The following is a 19,812-nucleotide window of genomic DNA, read 5'->3' as shown; positions in this document are numbered from 1 at the left end:
AGTAATTGTTGCCTAGTTTCATTGGTCTAGTGGCATTATTATTTATTTCATAAGTAAAAAGTTATTAGTTCGAATTATAAACCCAAACCAAAAATTCAAAAAGATGGCTCCTCTTCCAGAAAAACCCTAGCAGAGCAGACTCGCTCTTAGCCTCAGCGGCGCGGTAGTATCACCACCATGCACGATAGCGCTTTTTAGCGATCCTTCATGATAAGTTATGGAATCTTGGAATGGAAGTTGTAGAGGGGACTGTTGGTCGATGTAGACGAAGGACTTCATGACAGTTGATTTGCTAATGTATTGCTGATGAAGTTATATGTGGTTTGCCATAAAGATTGTTCTCCTATTACTATACGGAAATGAGTGTGGATTTCACTTGATGATATGCTATATTGAGTTAGGATTGATACATCTTTTCAGAAAACTAAAAAGACTTCATTGCTCAATCAATACAATTATCACAGATTCATCTCAAAATCAATATACAAATGGAACTCATGAGTGCCAATCTAACAGAGTAAACACAAGCATGCTTGTTTACTATCTCAATATACCACCAAGAGTGAGAAAAACCTAACCCGGTTGAAGTTCTATGATCAGATGAGTATGAAAACCGATATGGCAGGTAAAAACCAAGAAGTGTTGTTCTTGAAAATTCGTTTCATGGCCTCTGACGACGACGGCATTCTTGCGATCAAATGGCACCAAGCCTTGCACCTCTGAAGAACTCTGTGTACGAGTATAAACTACAATTGGCGAAAAGGAAAAGACGCATGAGTTGCAATGAAATTTTAATGCAACCTTGTTCAAGCACCAACTCGCCTTCACTGAAAAAGAAAAAGTTGTCAAGCCTCGCACGCGCAAAGCTATTCCACGCACGACGCTTGAGGGGGCAATTCTTGAAACAAAAAAAAAAAAAATCACAAAGCCCTATTCCAAAGAGACCCGGTCACTGGATAAAAGTGCGTGTGGTTTCTAACAAGCCTAAAGCTCACGCAAAAAAAATGGCTGGTTGTGATTATCAACAAAACAAAAAAAAGAGACGTCCTGTCATCTCGGGGAACAAAATAGATATGCAGCAGTTTGCATCCAAGTTGCATGAAATGAGGACTCGAAGCACAGTTGGAAGACGAGGAAGAGGCCAGGTACATCCAAATCAAAAGAAGAGGAACCTGATAAGATCAATTGCGGTCAAAGTTGAAATAGATAATGCAGCTTTTAAACTTTCAAAGTTGTTTGGCTCATGCTGCACATGAATGACGTGGTGGAGGATTGTTGAATTAATTTTGAATTTGAATGAAGGCTATTCTGGATTGGTTTAGTTCAAATTTAAATATGATCTAATCCTGAGCCTCTTGATGGCTTATAAACCGAGCCTTCTACATCAAAGGGAAAAGGAGGAAAAAACACTACAGAGGGCAGAAAAAAAAAAAAATACAGAGAGAATAAGAGAAATACAAAACAGAGGAGGAGGCGCAGCAAAACGAAACAGAGAAGAAGAGCTACCAGAGAAAGAAAGCTGCAGGTATACATCTGCCTTCCCTGTGAAGCCTCTCCAATTAATCCTCTATGTCTTGTGACCTCCAAAGCTCTAATAGGCCGTTCATGAACGACCATTGTTATTAGAGTCGTCGAAATGACATTGTTGCTGCTCTCAAATTCTTAACGCAATGAAACAAAATGGTTGTTCACCAACGGCCTCGTTTCAATGCTCAAAATTCCTCCCAAATGGTGTTGCAAACTTAATGCATTGAAAAATCTGGTTGTTCATGAACAGCCCAGCTTCAATGTTAAATTCCCCCAAAGGATGACGCTGTTATCGCTTTAACGCTGTTCACGAACAGCCAAAGTTATGGATGGTTATCATACAAATATTCCTTGAAGCCAATGTCGAAGCTATAGTCAGCAAATAGAAACTGAGACAAGAACAAAAGTTTGTCTCTCAAAGTCTCGTCCTTTACGACCACGTTTCAAACAAAATTGCATGACAAAGCTTGGCGGTGGTGAAATAATAGAAACCTGCAAAAGAGTTTATATTAATGCAATACAAAAAGGGTCTGGACAAAAGCTTTGAAATTAATAAAAAGCAATTGTCAAAGTGAGGATGCAAGTTAATTAGAAGACAAGGCTCAGATGCTCATAAGCAAAACAAAGAATGATTAAAGATTGTTTCTTGAAGCGGTGGTCTGATCAACAAGAAGACAAAACGAGCCTTGCTTAATTGACGGTGGTTTGATCAATAAGGAAAAAAATGGAGGCCAAGTTGAATTGTTTAATTTGAACAAGTATTCAAACTTTTTTTTTTTTTTTGGTGATGGAAAGATTTTTATTCAAACAAGAACAATATTACAAACAAAAGACCCAAAACGGGCCAAAATAAAAACCAACAAACAACAACAAACAAAACGAAATAGCCCTACAATCTTCAGCCGCAGTGCAGATCTAACAAGAGAGAGATGACATAGTGACGTCGCCGCCACCAGCCAAGCCCAAAGGTGACACAGAAACGTCACCAGATCTGCCGACGAAGACTTGGAGTCCAACCAAAACAATCCCGTGCAAGTACAGCAGCATAGAACCCATCGAAATATCTCCATAACCCAAATCTCTAAACCATACAAAACATCCTCAGAAACAAAGACAGTAACCAATGCAGAAGACAAAAAGAAAAAGAGATAAGGAGAAGGAGACTGATCCGCAGAGGGATCAAAGGGATAGACGGCCAAAGACCGTGCAGACCCTTGTTGCACTACCGTATTCAAAGGGTTTACGCGCAGGGACGGGAAAAACCCGTTAAAACAGACAATCCAAACAACGCCGACGACAGAGCTCCGATAGACCAAGGAGCAATCGGTGAAGTGGAGTCCGATGGGTGAGGAGGATGTGCATCTTAACCATGATGAATCAGAGATTTGAGACAAAGAGAGATGGGTATGCTGAAAATTAAAGATTAGGAATGGTTGGAAAAGGGGATCTGGGAAGGACAGGAAAGCAAAGACAAAATGGAAAGCATACTTGCCACCACCGGGGCAGCAGGGAGCTACCACGAGAAGGGTAGGGATAAGCCTCGCGAAGAGGGAAAATATCTCCCCAACTTTCAAGCCAAAGATCCAGATCAGAGAGATCTAGATCTGGCAAGAAAGGGGGGGGGGGGGGGGAGGAGGGGGAAAGCTGGAAGCTGGGTTGGCTAGAGAGAAGGAGGAGTTTCTCTCACTAGAAAACGCGTTTGAGAATTGATAACAAGTATTCAAACTTGAACATGCTTTGAAGCGGTAGTGTATTTGATAAACAAGAAGACAACCCACAACTAAAGTAGTCAATGAAATATTGAAGCACAGAGAATTGGTGTAAAGCAAAGCAAAGAATTGTCTTTATGTTGATTACAAAGAATTGCAGTTGTTTAGCCAAAATGCAATTAAAGATGTGGGTCACAAATTAAGATGAATGGTCTGTGCATGTAGTGGTGATAATGTTCCAAGCTTCCAAGCCAAACAAATTAAAATTGGCCTGCTTGTTTTTTAACCGTGACACAAGGGAATGATTGCAAATGGGGGATATATTTGTACAAAGACCAGATTAAGCTATGGTGATCGATCAAGCCGGTCTCTACATCCCAGTCTCTACATCAAAGTCCCTGCATCAAAGATCCGGTCCACTTCGAACTCTGAGCACAGATTCAATTATTCATCTCGATGGGGTCTAAATCAAATATCCATCGTCAAGTAAGACATCTTCGATGCAAGTTTCGGGCCTCACCAAATTACTCGCCGATAACTTTAGAGCCAAATGAAGCAGTGCAATGTCCATCTCAAGTCTCAGGGCCCAACTGCAAAGCTCGGCATGGCGGGTGCCCAAATCAAATCAGTGAACACTATATCAAATTGGGTGTGTGAAAGAAATACATTTGACGGGTTCAAAATACATACACTCGTTGAGCCCAAAAGTCAGTACAAGACAAAAATACAAATTCATATGAACTACGGTCGGTTTGATCCCACAATGGGTACGTAGGCAATCTAGAGACCCACTAGATGCAACCATAAATCCAAACAGAATCCCTGACTTTGACTTTAAAAACTAGGTCGGCTATGATACATATATATAGGTGAGCTGGGCTTATTAAGTTTTTGTATTAATAAAAATAACAAACCACGGGGCCTGTAGCCCAGGCAACCCATACTGATCCTACGTCCTTGTAGCTAACCAAGCTATAATCATATCATTCAACTAAATGGAAATACATACATGATTGAAATTTGAATCGGCATATTTGGTTCTTGTTATAAATAGAAGATACACGATTTCATGAAAGAGATTGATAATTTTTCAAGCATACGGCGGCATTAGGTATGATCGATTCTAAGCCAAAAAAACCCTAGGCGGCCTCCTCTGTGCCACACCAAAACCCAAAGCCACAGTCGGCCTTAGTTGCCGGCGCTCTCTACCATTCTTGAATCCTGGTATCACTACATCCAGATCTCACAATGGTTAGTATTGATTCTGTCACCAAAAGCTTTGCTACCTCGCTAGCTATCGTTACCAATGAGGTTGTTGATATCTCCTCCATGGAGAATGGGGAGGGGGGGGGGGGGGGGGCGCAGCGGAATGCAAAGTCCTACCTCTTGGCAAGGCCTCTGACTTCAAAGCCAACAAATGCTTCTGATCTGCGGCGGCATTTTCGTCGAATTTGGGTGCTAAACAAGGGTTTCAGTGTTCAGCCGAAAGCTCCAGATCGATTCCTCTTCTCCTTTGATCTCCGGGGAGATCGAAATAAAGTTTTGATGGGTGGTCCGTGGAGTTTCAATCGTGCTTTGGTTGTCATGCAACCATATGATGGTGTAGCACCTCTGCAATCGGTGGAGATGGAGGACCTTTTCTTTTGGGTTCGCATCACTGACATGCCGCCCGCATATGAACAACGGAACACTATTGCCAATGTTGCCTCCATTGCGGGTAAATTTCTTCATCTGGATCAAAAGTTATTTGATGCAACTCGGGAAATTAGGGTTAGGGTTTCTCATGCAATTTCGAAACCCTTCTTCATGCAAAAAACCCTAAAATTTGGCAAAGGGGTAGAACAAGCGGTTCACTTCTTTTTTGAGAATCTTGTGGGCAAATGAAGTATCTGCCTTTGTGTGTATCATAAGGGGGCAGCGTGTCAGGCTGCAACCACTGCGCCGGTGGTCAAGGAAGCTCCCACACCGGCGGCACGGAAATTAAATCTCACTAGCCCCTTCTTAGGTTTTCACGACAACCAGTTCAAGGATGGATTGTTTCGCTTCCATGGGATTTCCACCCCCATTCTCCCGCCTGTGGGAAGGTCTCTTTTTGGAGGTGCTGAGACTAGTAAGGTACGAAAACCCATTGTTCTTCGTCATGCAGGAAGGACACATACTAATGACGACAATGAATTGGCTTTGGTACCTGTGGATACCGACCAGCCTACTAAGAGAAATCGGCCCTTTCCATCTCCAAAAAAATTGCAGTTTATGATGTCTGATTTGCTAGAGGGTAAAACAAGCCCTATTGCTCCCTCAAATAAGGTAAAAATGCCTGAATTCCCTACAAAATTAAATGCAAAATCTCTGGGTTTGGTGGAAACACCAGGCGGTATGCTTGTGCCTGCAGAGGGTATGATGCCCAAACCTTTACAACTTGAGCTTCCTAGTGGCAAGAAGAAGAGAGGTCGGCCTTTGGGAGCAAAGAACAAAAACCCACCAAAAGCAAAAAAGGTTCCTGCTGAAGATGTCCTGAGTTTCCTGTATTCAGGCAAGCCTCCAAGCCCTAGCTTTAAGGGCAAGGAGAAGATATAGGGTTTTTCTTTGTTTAAGCCTATAAACTATGTAAATGTCTGGCATAGTTATAGGCTCGCTTAAATAAGTGAGCGATAAGTTCGAATAGAGTAGGTCTATCCTATGTACCACTGTGGCTCCTCCACGAATTCTTGTCTGGCCATTGTTATGTGTCAGCGGATGGGTATGTAATGGCCTTCTTGGCATGCGTTATTATAAATGGATTTCTATTATTCAAAAAAAAAAAAAAAAAAATGAAAGAGATTGATATCCGCAATATAAAAATAAACAATGGAAGGGATCTCTCCTTATGTGGTTTCTTTTTTTTTTCATGAGTAGGGGTAAAAAAGGAACTTTCACTGGAAAAATGAACAAAAAATTTTATAGGATGTGTATAAATGAGCATGTGTAAATAAAATTTACCTAAAAAATAATATTTTTCTTTAATAAAATAAAAAAGGGATGTGTATGTATGATAATATTTAGAGCGTGGACTTAATTTTTTTTTCTTTTTCTTCTTTGACATATTGTATTATAGTTTGTGTGTTGAAGTCTTGATAAGGTGAAGATAATGAAACCTGGATTTCATTAGGTGGAAACCATATTATAGTTCGTATCACAAAAGACCCATAAACTCAATGGAGTTAGGTAGAATATTAACTCTAAGAGCAACTCCAACAGGTCCCCCATAATTTATGTAGTATAGGGAAGCAAAAGTCAAAACTTTAGCTTTTTTTCTTCTCTAACTCCAACAGATTCTCTATTTTACAGCAATCTCTAAAATCTCCATAATTCTTCCTTAAATTTTAAAGATTGCTGTAAATTTAGGGAATTTGATTTTCTTTTCCTTCACTATCCTTAAAATAGGGATAGTTATAGGGAATATGTTGGAGCAAAAGAGACTCATTTTTCCTTAAAACAGAGAAAAAACAAAATATGGGAAAGTTGTTGAAGTTGCTCTAACATTAACTAGGATTTGATTATCGATATGTTAGGCACAATATTAACTCCAACATTAACTAGAATAAGATTAGTTAGGCAATGTATTAACTCTTGGAAATTATTCTATGTACCGACGGTGCAAATGACCCAACACTTGATATTTATAATTAATATTTTTATTAATAACCTAAGAGTGTATTTAATATAATCTAACCATCCATTTATGTCGGTGTAAGTGCAAGTCGGTGCACTGAATCCTCCCCCATTAACTCTAACATTCCTGGTTAATGGAATGTTGCTTAACCCTTCTTGAAAGTTCATTGGCAACTGGAACCGAGGAACTTGTCCTCAGACCTCAGGCAATGCCTTTGTAATAATATTAACTGTAATGTGTGAAAAAAAAAATCAACAATTAAAAGCAAGTAATCGTTGCCCAGTTTCATTGGTCTAGTGGCATTTTTAATTATTTTATAAGTAAAAAGTTATTAGTTCGAATCATACACCCAAATCAAAAATCCAAAATGATTGCTCCTCGCCTAGAAAACCCCTAGCAGAGTGTTAGGGGCCGCACTTGTAATGCCGCAAGCAACTTGTCCAGGGTCATTAGTTAAGCCTTTGGTTGGTTTGCTTGCGTGCTAGGGATGTTTTGGTAATTTACAAATTATGTAATTTATTTTATTTAGCAATTAGTCTCCTCGGCCTTTTTCATGTTTCCTCCTGCCAGGTTCATGTAAGGCCGATATGCTCTATAGGGAGGGGTTCCTAGTCGGCATAGTTTGGACTGCGGAACTAGTATAGGTAAGCACATGTACTTTTGCCTCCCTTACCGTCTTACCATCAATAAAAGAGGAATTATTCAATCATCTGTGTCCCGTGAGATTGCTGCCTGATCTTTCCTTTCGATTATTCATTGTTCTTCGTGGTTGCCCCAACATTCATATAATTGTGTTCTTGCTTGTCACTAGCACTATTTTAATATCGTGTGGCTTTCATTGTTCCTTGCAAGGTACTCACTTGGCTGACTTGCTTGCTAGCAAGTGCCGCACGGTCCGCTTTGCGCATTGCAAAGTTCGGCCCGTGACACAGAGCAAACTCGCTCTTAGCCTTTGCGGAGACTACCGTGCACGACAACGCTTTTTAGCGATCCTTCATGATGAGTTATAGAATCTTAGAATGGAATTGCATAGGGGATTGTTGGTCGATGCCAACGGAGGGCGTTGGTCGACCTCATCAAATAGGAGAAACCTACGATTTTGATTCTTTTTGAAACCCTATGTGATGAAAAGCAGTTCGAAACTTTAAGAGTATGAGTTGCTTTTGACAAATGCTTAGGGAAGGCTTAGGGAGATAAATCTCCACGTGTAGCCTTTCTGTGGATGAATGATGTGCCTGTGCACATCCGGCACTACTCAACAAGGCAGGTGGATGTAACAGTAGGTGTTGCAGCACGATTTCATCAACCTTGTTTACTAGATCATCTGCACAATAAGAAAAGACTATCGAAACCCTTTGATTAGATGAAGACCATTGTAGTACCGGCCAAATGGGCTCCGACGGTCAAGTCAGTGTTTGTATTCAATTAACAGTGGGTTAGCCTAGTGTATGAGTGATACCTGATCAATTGATTGCCTCAAAGTGACTGAAAATGATGTGTATTAATACTGACGATGTTGGAGAAAACCCTAGGAGACTTGTTGCCCAAATTGGCTTGCCTTGAGGTCTAAGGGAGAGTTTCCCGAAACCCTTTTGGGATTTTACCATGTAGTTGGGCTGGATCGCCGTCCTACCTGGCTGAGCATACCTAGCCGATAGGCCACCATATGGGCTCGTGAAAGAGCCCTTTGTCCGGATTGGACACACCCTGATGGGAGCCATGGGTTACGCATTGGTCCTTGGGCCAATGTGTAGAGCAAGATGGGCTTAAGCCGGTCCTCATCTGGGAGGTAGCCGATTATTGGACTATGGATCCATATCAACAGTGGACTGGAGTTATTTAGTCATTTCCTTTCGGAGTATCCAGAACTGGATTGTCTCTAGATCGGTTGTGGGTTAGAGCTCGTTCCCTGTGTGGGCAATTTAGTCTTTTCTCAGCAGTCAGTCACTTCTTCTAGAGCTGGTGTAAATTATGGCTCCACAGTAAGTACTCGAGATTCCCCTGAAAGATAGAGGCTGACCTGTATATATGGGTATGCCCAGACCGGTGATCGGAGCAGGACATGGGGGTTGATGCGCTAGTTAACAGTAGAGGTAGCTCTGTCGTAGCTATTAGTAGTGACTTTAATGAAATCTTCAATAGATCGGAGAAATCTGGAGGAGAAGAGAGGAGGCTGGCTATATGCAGGCAATTCAGGTAGCAATGGTGGGTTGTTCTATGCTCAACATGTGTTATTATGGAAGTCCTTATACATGGTCCGATCACCAAACTAAGGAACGTCTGGATAGAGGTCTTTGGAGTGCATAATTAAGGAACTTCTTTTCGAGGTCATCTACTACACATCTTCACCCTAGTTCACCCGATCATATTCCGTTGCTGGTCAAAATCTGTGTTGTATCTTCACCAATTAGGTGGAGGAGGAAGTTGTTCCGGTTTGAGCAATTTTGGGTGTCACATCCTAAATGTGAAGGAGTGGTTCAGATAAATTGTGAAGCTAGGATTAATGGTGACCCTGTTAGTCAAGCTTCTGCAAAAGTAAAGAATACGAGCAGGGCGCTGTTTGCATGGCAGAAACCCAGCTTCATGTTTTGTCAGCTAGAGATGAGGGCAGTGAGGACTCGATTGGATGAGCTGCTTAGTATCCCCTTTGATCCAGTGCACCATGCAAATAGATGAATGGCTCATATTAGACGATGATTGTGATCAACAATCTAGATCGCACCCTCCTAATATCTTCAATTTAAAAATAAATTTTCTTAAACCACAAACTTTCAAAATTCATAATAAATAGCTTGAGTGTCCAAAATTCTCATGGAATTGTCTTGACATGTACTTCTATATCAAGATCTCAAGTTGAAGACTTCACTTCAAGAAAACTTTAGAAAATTTTCTCAGTGTCATTAACTCCTTAAATTTTCCCAGGATTTACACCAGCCATACGATTTGAACCCATGATGGACGACTAAGTAGTGGAGGCTTCTTGTCACGCCCTGATTTTTAAACTCAAATAAAAATCGATATATAATCTCATAATTATACATGCGTGATGGTTCAGTCATCAATACAAAATACCTGGAAAACTTTTTCCTTTTAAACCAAGTACATACTGATGCCCTGAACCCACTATGTCAATACAGACTCGCTCCGCAGAGTCAAATATTACACAAATTTACAAATTAAATTGCCACAAAAAAATAATAAGTAAATGCTCTTCAGAGCTTACTACAAGCGGAAGTCTTAATAACGGTAAAGTCACAAAATTGGCTTCCTACCGTACAGCTGCTAGCACGCTACCTCAATTTCAGCCACGATTATCCTAACCTGCAGGATTAGCCCCTACACCATTGAATAGTGCACCGGGTTGACACACAACAAACCCGGTAAGCTTATGAAAGCTCGTATGAGTAACTCAAAACACACACGCACAACTCGCCCAACGAGGAAAACTCATCAACTCGTGAAAAAGGAACACACACCCTGTTTTCCCAAAACAACGCATTCTTTTCCCAAAAGAAAACAACACAAATCACCCCGTGACAAAAATCATATTAATTGAAACTCTGACAATTCAATATGCATTTCCCCAAAAATCACAACAAAAGTCACACCGTGACAAAATCATATAAATTGAAACTCTGACAATTTAAATATGATACACAAGTCCACCCCGGACATTTAAGAGAAAGAATCCCCGAAACTCCCTTTTAAAATACGTTCTCAAATAAACAAAAGTTACCCCGTGACAAAATCATAATAATTGAAACTCTGACAATTAAATATGATACACAAGTCTTCCCTGACACTCCCTTTTAAAACACGTACTCATGAGCATCAAATAGCTCCCCGCTACCCCTCATGATGTACAATGGCAACAGACTAGAGCTCTAACTGATTGTATCCACTCACCCGGCCAAAGGCGTGAAGTCCCGATAAATATGCCTGAGGTCACTCCCAGCAACCCCGAATCCTCAGACCTCCCCGGTCGTCAGATCAAAACATTTCAAAACGGTCACTCAGGACTAAAAGTTACTCGACTCTCAAAAGGATATGTCACCCCATGACCTCTGATCATCAGACCTCCCCGGTCATCAAATCAAAAATTAAGCAAGTCGCTCTGGACCCAAAATGTTAAACCAAATCAAAAGGATAAGTCACCCCGTGACCTCCGAATCATCCAACCTCCCCGGTAGTCAGATTCAAAACATTAGGCAAGTCACACTGGACCCAAAATGTTAAATCAAATCAAAAGGAGAAATCACCACTTGTGACTCTCAGATCTTTAGACCCCCGGTCATTAGATCAAAACGTTCAAATCTCATTAAAGCAACTCACACCAAATCTTGACACTTTTCAAACAATAGAAATTCCCAATTCCTAAAACAATGTTTCCCAAAAAGTCAAGCCTCAAAACAATAGAATGAAACTCATCAATCCCTATTGCTTAATTCACCCATCGGTTCACAAGAATATACATATTTCACGTAAATAAATAAATAAATATATATATATATATATATATATATATATATATATATATATATATATATATATATATATATATATATATATATACGTGGTTATTCACTCAGGAATGTCACTAATACCAACTATAGTTTGCAGTTAACTAAATAACTCTCAAAACAATAACGGTAACTTCGTTCGTAAATGAACATTGTGAAATTAGTCACCTCAGAATCCTGCTGCGTCTTCTATACAAAACCGAACTACACTCTCACCAACAACTCGTCCAAATCACCTTGAGAACACCTAATCACCGATGACCACAATTCAGTACACGAATCACCAAGTGATTAAAGTTCGAATCCCCTAATCGAACAACAACCTTGAAAGTAACGCCAATCGAGGCAAAACCTCATCCGAGACCACCCAAAGTCTCCGGAACACTTCTACGATCGATACGCCAAAACCAAAAGTTGATTGAACGCTCGAATCCTCACGGATCGAATAATCGAACAGTTCGAAACAGTAAAAATCATAACATATTCATTCGATCTCCAAAAATTATGTATTTTATATCAAAACGCTTGTATTGACGAGTAGATGATATATAAAACCAGAAACTGTCCCTTACATGGCCGGAACACCGGCACAGGCGGTGGCACACCACCGCCAGACCAAACTCAAAACCACCACAATCAACCCATCTAGAAATGTTAATCACGAAGAGTAGAGCAACTTTCATACCTGGAGCTAAGCCTAGATCGTCCTAGATCACGCTTGCAAGATCGATCAATCTCTGCCGCCAATCAAGCTCCAGATTCGTTGTGCACCGCTAATTTTCAAACCTTGATCTTTCGCTCCACAAGCAAAATCGTCCTTCAAGGCGGGTATGAGGATGATCAAGAGGAGGAGGAGATTCCAAAACCGAGAACGATCGGCCAAGGAGTCGCCAGAAACTGAGAAAATCCGGCCGGATCCGATTACGTTGATTGTAGCTGCTCCGATATCAACTTTCTGGTAGTTACCGTCGCCGTTGAGCACCAGAGGGAGGACGGCGAGGTGGCGGCGACCACGTCTGCGTTGGTCTCGTCGCCGGTGGAAGTCGGGAACAGCCGAAAACTCGGGTCGAGTCACCGGTTTGGGTCGGGTCGCCCGGGGGTTGAGGAGAGAGAACGAAGAGAAATCTGGGGAGGAAAATGAGAAAAAGGGGATTTTTGGGATTTTATGAAAAATCCGGAATTTTCTCCTATTTATAGAAAATTTCCCAAATTTCAATCGCTCATAACTTTCTCATACGAACTCCGATTTCCGCGTTCCACATGTCCACGAACTCGTATCGACGCGCTCTATGACTTTTGTGAAGTAAGTTTTCAGAGAAACCCAACGTATAAAAAGTCAACCTTTGCGCCCCCCCTAAAACCATACTTTCCGAATAAAAATTCGTCTGAAACACTTCCGCTCCATCCACGAACCACATAATCGTACCAACAACCACTAAATTAAATTCCCGAAAATCCTCGGAAAATAAATACGAATTTCCGGGGCATCACACTTCTTCCGATGGGCAACCACCATCACAAGGAGTTGAATAAGTGGTCAAAGACTCGATCTTTAGTGAATTTGAGCTCCGCGACAGCGAGTTCAATGAAACTTTTAAACGCAAGGATAGAAAGGGAAACCTCGATAGTTTTTCGCCATTGGGAGTTGGAATGTGAAAGAAAAGAACTTGAGCTTGAAGAAGATGGTCAGATGCAATTGGATCGCAACTATGATTAACAAGGTTGCCAGTGACAGTAGTGTCATTGAGAAATTCAACGGTGGCAAGGATAAGGAAGATGGGTATTTGGCATTCAAACCTAACTGTTACACCCTGCACCTGAATTTACCCGTTTATGAGTTATTTAGATGGTAAACGATAAGATTTCTACCTTTCACTCCCGTTTATAACATTTGGGGGCCCTAAAAATGACATTTTTCTTCGATTTAGAATTTGAGAAATTTTTCTTCTTAAAAGTTGCTTAATATGTTAAACAAAGTCCATCGATACAAAAAAAAAAAAAAAAAAAAAAAAAAAAAAAAAAAAAATTCAAAATCAGAGTTCGTATGGATAATTTATGATCTAAGGAAACTAATTTATTATGTCGGAAAATTTCCCTATATAAAGCGTCCAAAAAGGGAGACTTTTCTTTTAGAGCTGAGGAGTTTCCCAAATAAATTCAGAGCCTCTACCTAAATCAACCCACAGACCCAAGCACCAAAGTTTTGGTTGTCGAGACTTTTTAGGTGAATTCCAACTTTCCTACTCATAATCGAGCTTAGGTGCAGTCATGGAAGTTGATCCCTTTTTTGTTGTGAACATTTTGGCATAGGTCTTAGCCCCTAGATTGGGATTGAGGTGGTGGTGCATGGGGCCAACGCGCAATCACTTGTGCCAGCTTTGTGGGTGCGTGCTACCTATTCTGGCCAGCTGTTTTAGCTCGTTAGGTAGAGTTGAGTGTTGTGAGTATGTAGGCATAACTCTTGTAGCACATTCTAGACGTTTAGTGATTAATCTGAAATTCGTATGGTTTCGACTCGTAAAGATTTATTTGATTTTTTCTTTTTAGAGAGGGAAAATTGATCTCAAACTCAAGGAAATATGCATAGAGTAATAATCGAGCAGGGCATACATTGCTTATTACAAAAATCATGCCAAAACAATGGATAATGTGACTGATCTCAATCTTCTCCAACTAGTTCCAGTAGTTAATTTGTTGTTTTAACTCTACCTTTCACATACAGGTTCCATCTTTTTAAAAACCTCATGTGATACTAATATGGTATTAAGGCGTTGCGGCTACAATGGTTCAAGTCAATGAAGATCACATACTCCGATATTCATATAATTTTGCGATCAGTTCATGTTGAAAGTTTCCAAGTTGTTCAGGTAAGAGAATGGGGAGTCAAGTAGTCATTTCCACTGGACTTCAAAAACAGATTATGTCCATTGTTGCTTTTCACTTTTCTGCACAATTTCGGGGTGTTTGAGAATAGTGTCTGATTTAGAGTACGTAGAACTATTGAGTCGACATAACCCTTGAAATTCAAGCTTGTTCCGATGTGAATTCGAATTTCGGGCTTTTGACTGGTTATCGTTATAGGGTTCCGAGTTTCATTATTTGTTCGAAGTTAATCCTTGGTTTTTCAGTTAATGGTTCCAAATTATCATATTGTACAGGACGACGAGTAGAACCTTCGTTTGAGGAGGAATTCGATTGACAGCTGGCATAACTGTATTTCTGTGAGTGGACTACTGTTATGTTATTTATGCATGCAATACTACTTTTCAAAAATATTAATATAACATATCGATTTAAATTGGCAATAATTGACTAATGATTTCAAATACAAGAGTTCTGATGATTTATCGAAATTTCATGAAATTATATTGTCGTTTATATGATGATAATTCTCGGCAATTGGTTGCGATATATGGTTTACCTTCTTGGTTCAGTTAGAATTGAGAACCTTAAAATGTGTCATGCAAGTTATTAAGATATTTTCCCCTTTTGAGACTTAGATTTTTATTTTAGGGAGTTAATGAGTTCTGGTTTGGGTTTGGTTATTAGGAGGTTAATTATATTATCAGTGCATGCATGTGTTACCTGCAGTACCCTCTATGTAACATTCCATCAGTAGTACACTCTTATGCGTCATCTAGTCGGCAATACCCTGCAAATAGCATGAGTTGGGTAGTCGGCAGTACCCTTTAGTCAACTCCTCCTAGTATTCTAGTCGGCAGTACCCTCCGATGCGTCATATGGTTGACATTACTCTCTAGATGGCATGAGATACTACATGTTGACAGTTTCCTCTATTCATCGCCTATTCGTATGAGTTAGTCAGCAATATGAGTTTAGATATTCCAGCTGGAGTGAGTAACTGTATACCATGACCCTTCCTTTCCACTGTCTAATTCTTAGTGGCCGCCTTGTGAGTACTAAAGGTGAGATGAACCTAGTGGCCGTCTGGTAAGAGCTACCAGTAGAATACCATATTGCTCATGTTAGTTGATCGTTGGGTTTATGTCAGTATTCAGAAGTTGGAAGAGTATTTTGTTTGAAATCGTATTGCATGCATGGGTTTTAATGAAAAAATAGTTTTGGAAAAGCATTAAAATTATATTTATATTTCCTTGAAAAAAAAATTATTTTGCATGTCCACTCACTCTAACGGTTTTCTAAATGCTTTTTCCTAGCTAGGACCTTTCTCAGTCTGCAAATTAGTTGATGTCAGGCGTATATAGGAGTGTAGTGACATAGTATCCACCGCTTTCATCTTGTCAATAGGTTATCTGTGTATTATTTTTCTGTTAGTTGTCAAGAACTGCTCAGATTACCAATTTATCTTTGTAATATAACTTGATATTGGAGGTTTAAGGATTGGCGACCCATTGCATTTTGTTGTGGAGTAAATCATTTAAGGAGAGCATGCAGGCTTACTGGGAATTTGTGGTTAGTAATTCTCTAGTGTGTAAAAGTTATTTTCATAAGTCCTTAAGTAATCCACTTAAGAGTAATTCTATCGATTTTTTTGTGAGATTTCTTCTCCAAAATTTTTACACACTTCTAAACGCAAAACATTTATTCAATCAATTGCATCAAACAAATGAACAACTACAGTGAAAGTTAACAGTCTCATGACAACCGTCAATTGGTTTGATGCAATCAAATGATCGAGTAAACGATTTTTGTTTACAATGAATTTTTACAGAGATGATCTTTAAATGTTGATTTAACTTTTGAACGGTTAAATTATGGATTTAGAATGCTGAGTGTGTAAATAAGAGAGGGTTTGGATTCTTGCTCCAAAAAAAAAGTCGGCTTTTTGCTCTGCTAGGGTTTTTCTGCCCTAGCCGTCCAATTTAATCGAGTTTGCGAGATGATGGAGGAGGAGACTGTGGCTCCTCCTGCAATTTCTGAGGAGGCCGTTGTGAGCCTTGTTGGAGGCGAGGATGCGATCCACGACTCATTTTTCTACTTATGTGGCCGGCTTTTATCCAAGAAGGCGGTGGTGTTCCCGTCGTTCTCGGTGGCGATCTCCAACGTTTGAGGATTAAGAGAGAGAGTTCTGATATGGCAGGAGGAGGAGGACATCTTCGTCTTCCAATTCAAGGATAGGAAGGTGAAGAACCGGGTTCTTTCAGAAGGTCCATGGTTTTACAACAACTCCATGTTGCTGCTGGCAGACTATGACGGCGTTTCGGCTCTTGAGACGGCGCCGCTGCATCTTCTTGAAGTTTGGGTGGCGGTGAAGGGTTTGCGCATAGCTATGCCGATGCGCAATGAGAAGGCGTTGCCTTTGATCGGCCGTGCATTGGGGACCTTCGTTCCGGTTGATCAGGGGGCGGTGCAACGGAAGGACATGATTCAGAGGATCCGTGTCATCCAGGACATTCATCGACAGTTCTGGGCGTGGCGGAAGTTTGAGTTTTCTCCACCTGTCTCGGTGGTGGTGGAGCTCCAGTATGAGAAGTGCCATGAGCTTTGCATGACATGTGGTTTCTTCGGGCATGGAGATGGTATTTGTGATCGGCGGCTGGAGGAGAAGGCGTGGCCACTGGTGGTGTCGGGTCGAGCTGGTCTAGAGGTGGATCGTGGGTTGATTTCGACGCCGAATTCGCCGGCTTCTGTGGCGGCGGTCGGTGGGCCGGGAGTGATCCTTACTACGTCAGAGGGGTTGTCGGTGTCGGAGGTTACTGCAGCGACGGTGGAGGAGGGATCGGCGACTGCTGCGAGTGTAGCGATGGTTCATCTGGAAAAACTGGCAGGAAACCCTAATTTTGAATTAGGGTTGACCGCCTACTTGACTGGGCCAGGGCTGCAACTGCAGGGTTTTGGGCCGGGCCTCAATGCTGATGGGTCAAAGGTGGGTTCTGTTACTAGGCCAGGGTTGCAGGGATTTAGGCCGGGCTTTAATGATGATAGGGCAGATATGGAGGGCTACGTTGGGCCTTTTTCTGGTGACAAACATTCCAAGGTTTTGGGTGTGAGAAAGAGGTAATTCAAACCTAGTTTGGCGATTATACCTCGGGAGTTTCAGCTAGGTGAGTTGGTGGAGTTTCCGATTTCTGTGGGGCCAGCTCCAAAGAAAAATGGCCGTCCACGCAAACGTATTCAGGCAAGAGATTAAGGTAATAATGTAGGTGTGGATAAGAGCTCCAACTCGTCAGGGAAGGAGCTGTTTATTGTTTAAATGTTCTGATTAGGGTTTAAGCCTGTGCAAGTATGATGCAGTTTCTAAGAGTCTTCTATAACGTTTCTAGTTTCTTGCTTGTACCACAATTGTGTGATTGGCAAGTGAGGGCTAGTTGAATAATTCTTTCCGTAGGAGGCGAAACTTTGTCATTCTTGGATAGGCTTGCTTAAATGTGAGCTGCCTAATGATGTTAATTAGTTTGCTTTAGCTTAGATAGGTTTTACCGGATTTTCTTCCCAGAATTCTTATGTAAGTTTTGTAAGCTATGGCCTTTTAGCTGTTGGTTATTGAATAACAATAAAATAAAATAAAAAGACGGTTTGGATGCTCACATACATACCAATTTGGATGCAAGTATACTCCGGAACTGAATGTTTTTACCGTTGTGGAGTATTGTTTCCCAAATGAAATTTCTTCCATAAAATGCATAAGCTCATTGCACTGTGCTAAAGATTTTTTTTTGGTCCGAGTTCTTTCATGGGTGTTTTTTGCTTCTGATTTTAATATTCCTCGTCCTTCAAAATGGAGGTGATTGCGATATTAAATAAAGAGAGTTTCTATTGGGACCTCCAAATCTGCTCACTTGACCTCACTCTATTATGAATTATTAAATGACATATATAACCTACTATAAAATGACTATTAAGGACAATAATTATACCAAAAAAATATTATATTTATTTTATGTAGACTTTCCAATTCAATAATATTAGATTGTATTCCTTATTATTTTTCTTATCTATTTTCATTTTCCAATTTCACTACATACTCATTAAAGCATTCATATATATTTAATAAGAATCAAAAATATGATTAAGATCATGTGACATATTTTTTTTTTTTTTTTTTTTTTATGAAAAGGGACTGAACTTTATTGAGTTAAGTGGGAGGTGGTAGCTCCTTGTTTACAAGAGCACGGATACATTCTGGAGTGTGGTTGAACCAGTCAACACACTGCTCAGACTCGAATGCCAAACTAGTTAGTCTATGAGCAATTCGATTACAAGTTCGGGGAGCAAAACATATTTGAACCTGCTGCAAGCTTTTCCAGGTGTGTTGAATGTCGTCAATCAAAGGCCCATACTCATTGAGAACTGGACATAAACTGGTGATGTCGTGGACTGCAAGTTGGCAATCGGTTTCAATACATACTGACTGATAATTGTGTTGCTTTATGAATTCTAAACCAGACTGTATAGCAAGGAGCTCAATATGGACAGCAGAGCTAACATATTGAGCAGTCTTCTGAAAAGCAGCACAAACTGCTCCACTGGAGGTTCGAAGAATACCTCCAATTCCACCCTTAGTTAGGTGAGGCACAAATGCACCATCCACATTCAGTTTAAGCATAGGTGCCTCTGCTGGCTTCCAAATCTTGGTGATAGAGTGTTTCGGTGCTGCATTAGAAGCTCTCGACCTTTGGAACTCTTCCAACCAGGTCATACATCCGAGTAGAATATCTGAGGAACTGCGCGCAGTATTCTCCCATAATTTAGTGTTTCTATTATTCCATAGACCCCAAATGAGCATCAATTGTCTGTCAAAGACTTCTCCTTTAAGATGCATAGCCTGCTCCAACATCCATTCTTTAAAGTGGAGTTGAGGAAGCAGTAAGTGTTGAAGGTGAAAAGGAAGCTGAGAAAGCAAGATGGAGGCCGTAGGACACTTACAAAAAAGATGAGCTGCATCTTCAATTGGATGATTGCACAAGAGGCATTGAAGGTCACCTTCATAGCCCTTAGTCATTAATCGTTCTCGTGTAGGTAACAAATTGCAGCAGGCCCTCCACACACAAATCCGGACCTTCCCAGGAACATTAGCCTTCCAAATTTTTCTCCACAACTCCTTAAAAGGATCTCCAATAGATGAAGATGCAAGAGCATTACCTAAAACTTGTCCACGAGCAATCCAGTACGCGCTTTTAACTGTGAACCAGCCCCTTCGTTCTAAGTGCCAATAATGTCTATCACGAGTGCTATGTTGACTAAGTGGGATGTTGAGCACTTTAGTAGCAACTGTAGGGTGAAAAACAGAGTGTACCATATTTGGAAGCCATGTTCTCGTCGATGCATCAATGAGATCAGCTACTACCTCAACCGGAGAAGGCATAGGGCGCTGAATGAGATATTGTGAACAGTTGGGAACCCATTGATCTTGCCAGATATTCACACTCAGACCATCACCAATTCGCCATCTACAGCCCGCTTTTAAAACAGGTCTTCCTGC

The 19,812-nt window shown here is 40.7% G+C and overlaps 1 protein-coding gene across 1 annotated transcript; it reads right to left on the bottom strand.

The window, feature by feature from the left end:
* Positions 1-452: 452 nt before the first annotated feature.
* LOC133711385 (uncharacterized) lies at positions 453-3,807 on the bottom strand. Its single transcript, XM_062137516.1, has 3 exons — positions 3,757-3,807; positions 2,421-3,125; positions 453-2,019 (listed from the first exon to the last, which is right to left on the bottom strand). Exons 1-3 carry the CDS (start codon positions 3,805-3,807, stop codon positions 1,903-1,905), a joined length of 873 nt encoding a protein of 290 aa, XP_061993500.1. The 3' UTR covers positions 453-1,902.
* Positions 3,808-19,812: the final 16,005 nt, after the last annotated feature.

The sequence above is a fragment of the Rosa rugosa genome, chromosome 5, assembly GCF_958449725.1.
Source record: "Rosa rugosa chromosome 5, drRosRugo1.1, whole genome shotgun sequence".
Taxonomy (NCBI): Eukaryota; Viridiplantae; Streptophyta; class Magnoliopsida; order Rosales; family Rosaceae; genus Rosa; species Rosa rugosa.
This window is presented reverse-complemented; position numbering and strand designations above follow the sequence as displayed.

Coding starts and splice junctions, on each gene's coding strand:
- LOC133711385 (XM_062137516.1), bottom strand. CDS start 3,807: ATGGACATTGCACTGCTTCATTTGGCTCTAAAGTTATCGGCGAGTAAT. Junction 3,126..3,756: donor AGTTATCGGCGAGTAATTTG/GTGAGGCCCGAA, acceptor TGCCAGATCTAG/ATCTCTCTGATCTGGATCTT. Junction 2,020..2,420: donor CTGCACTGCGGCTGAAGATT/GTAGGGCTATTT, acceptor ACTCTTTTGCAG/GTTTCTATTATTTCACCACC.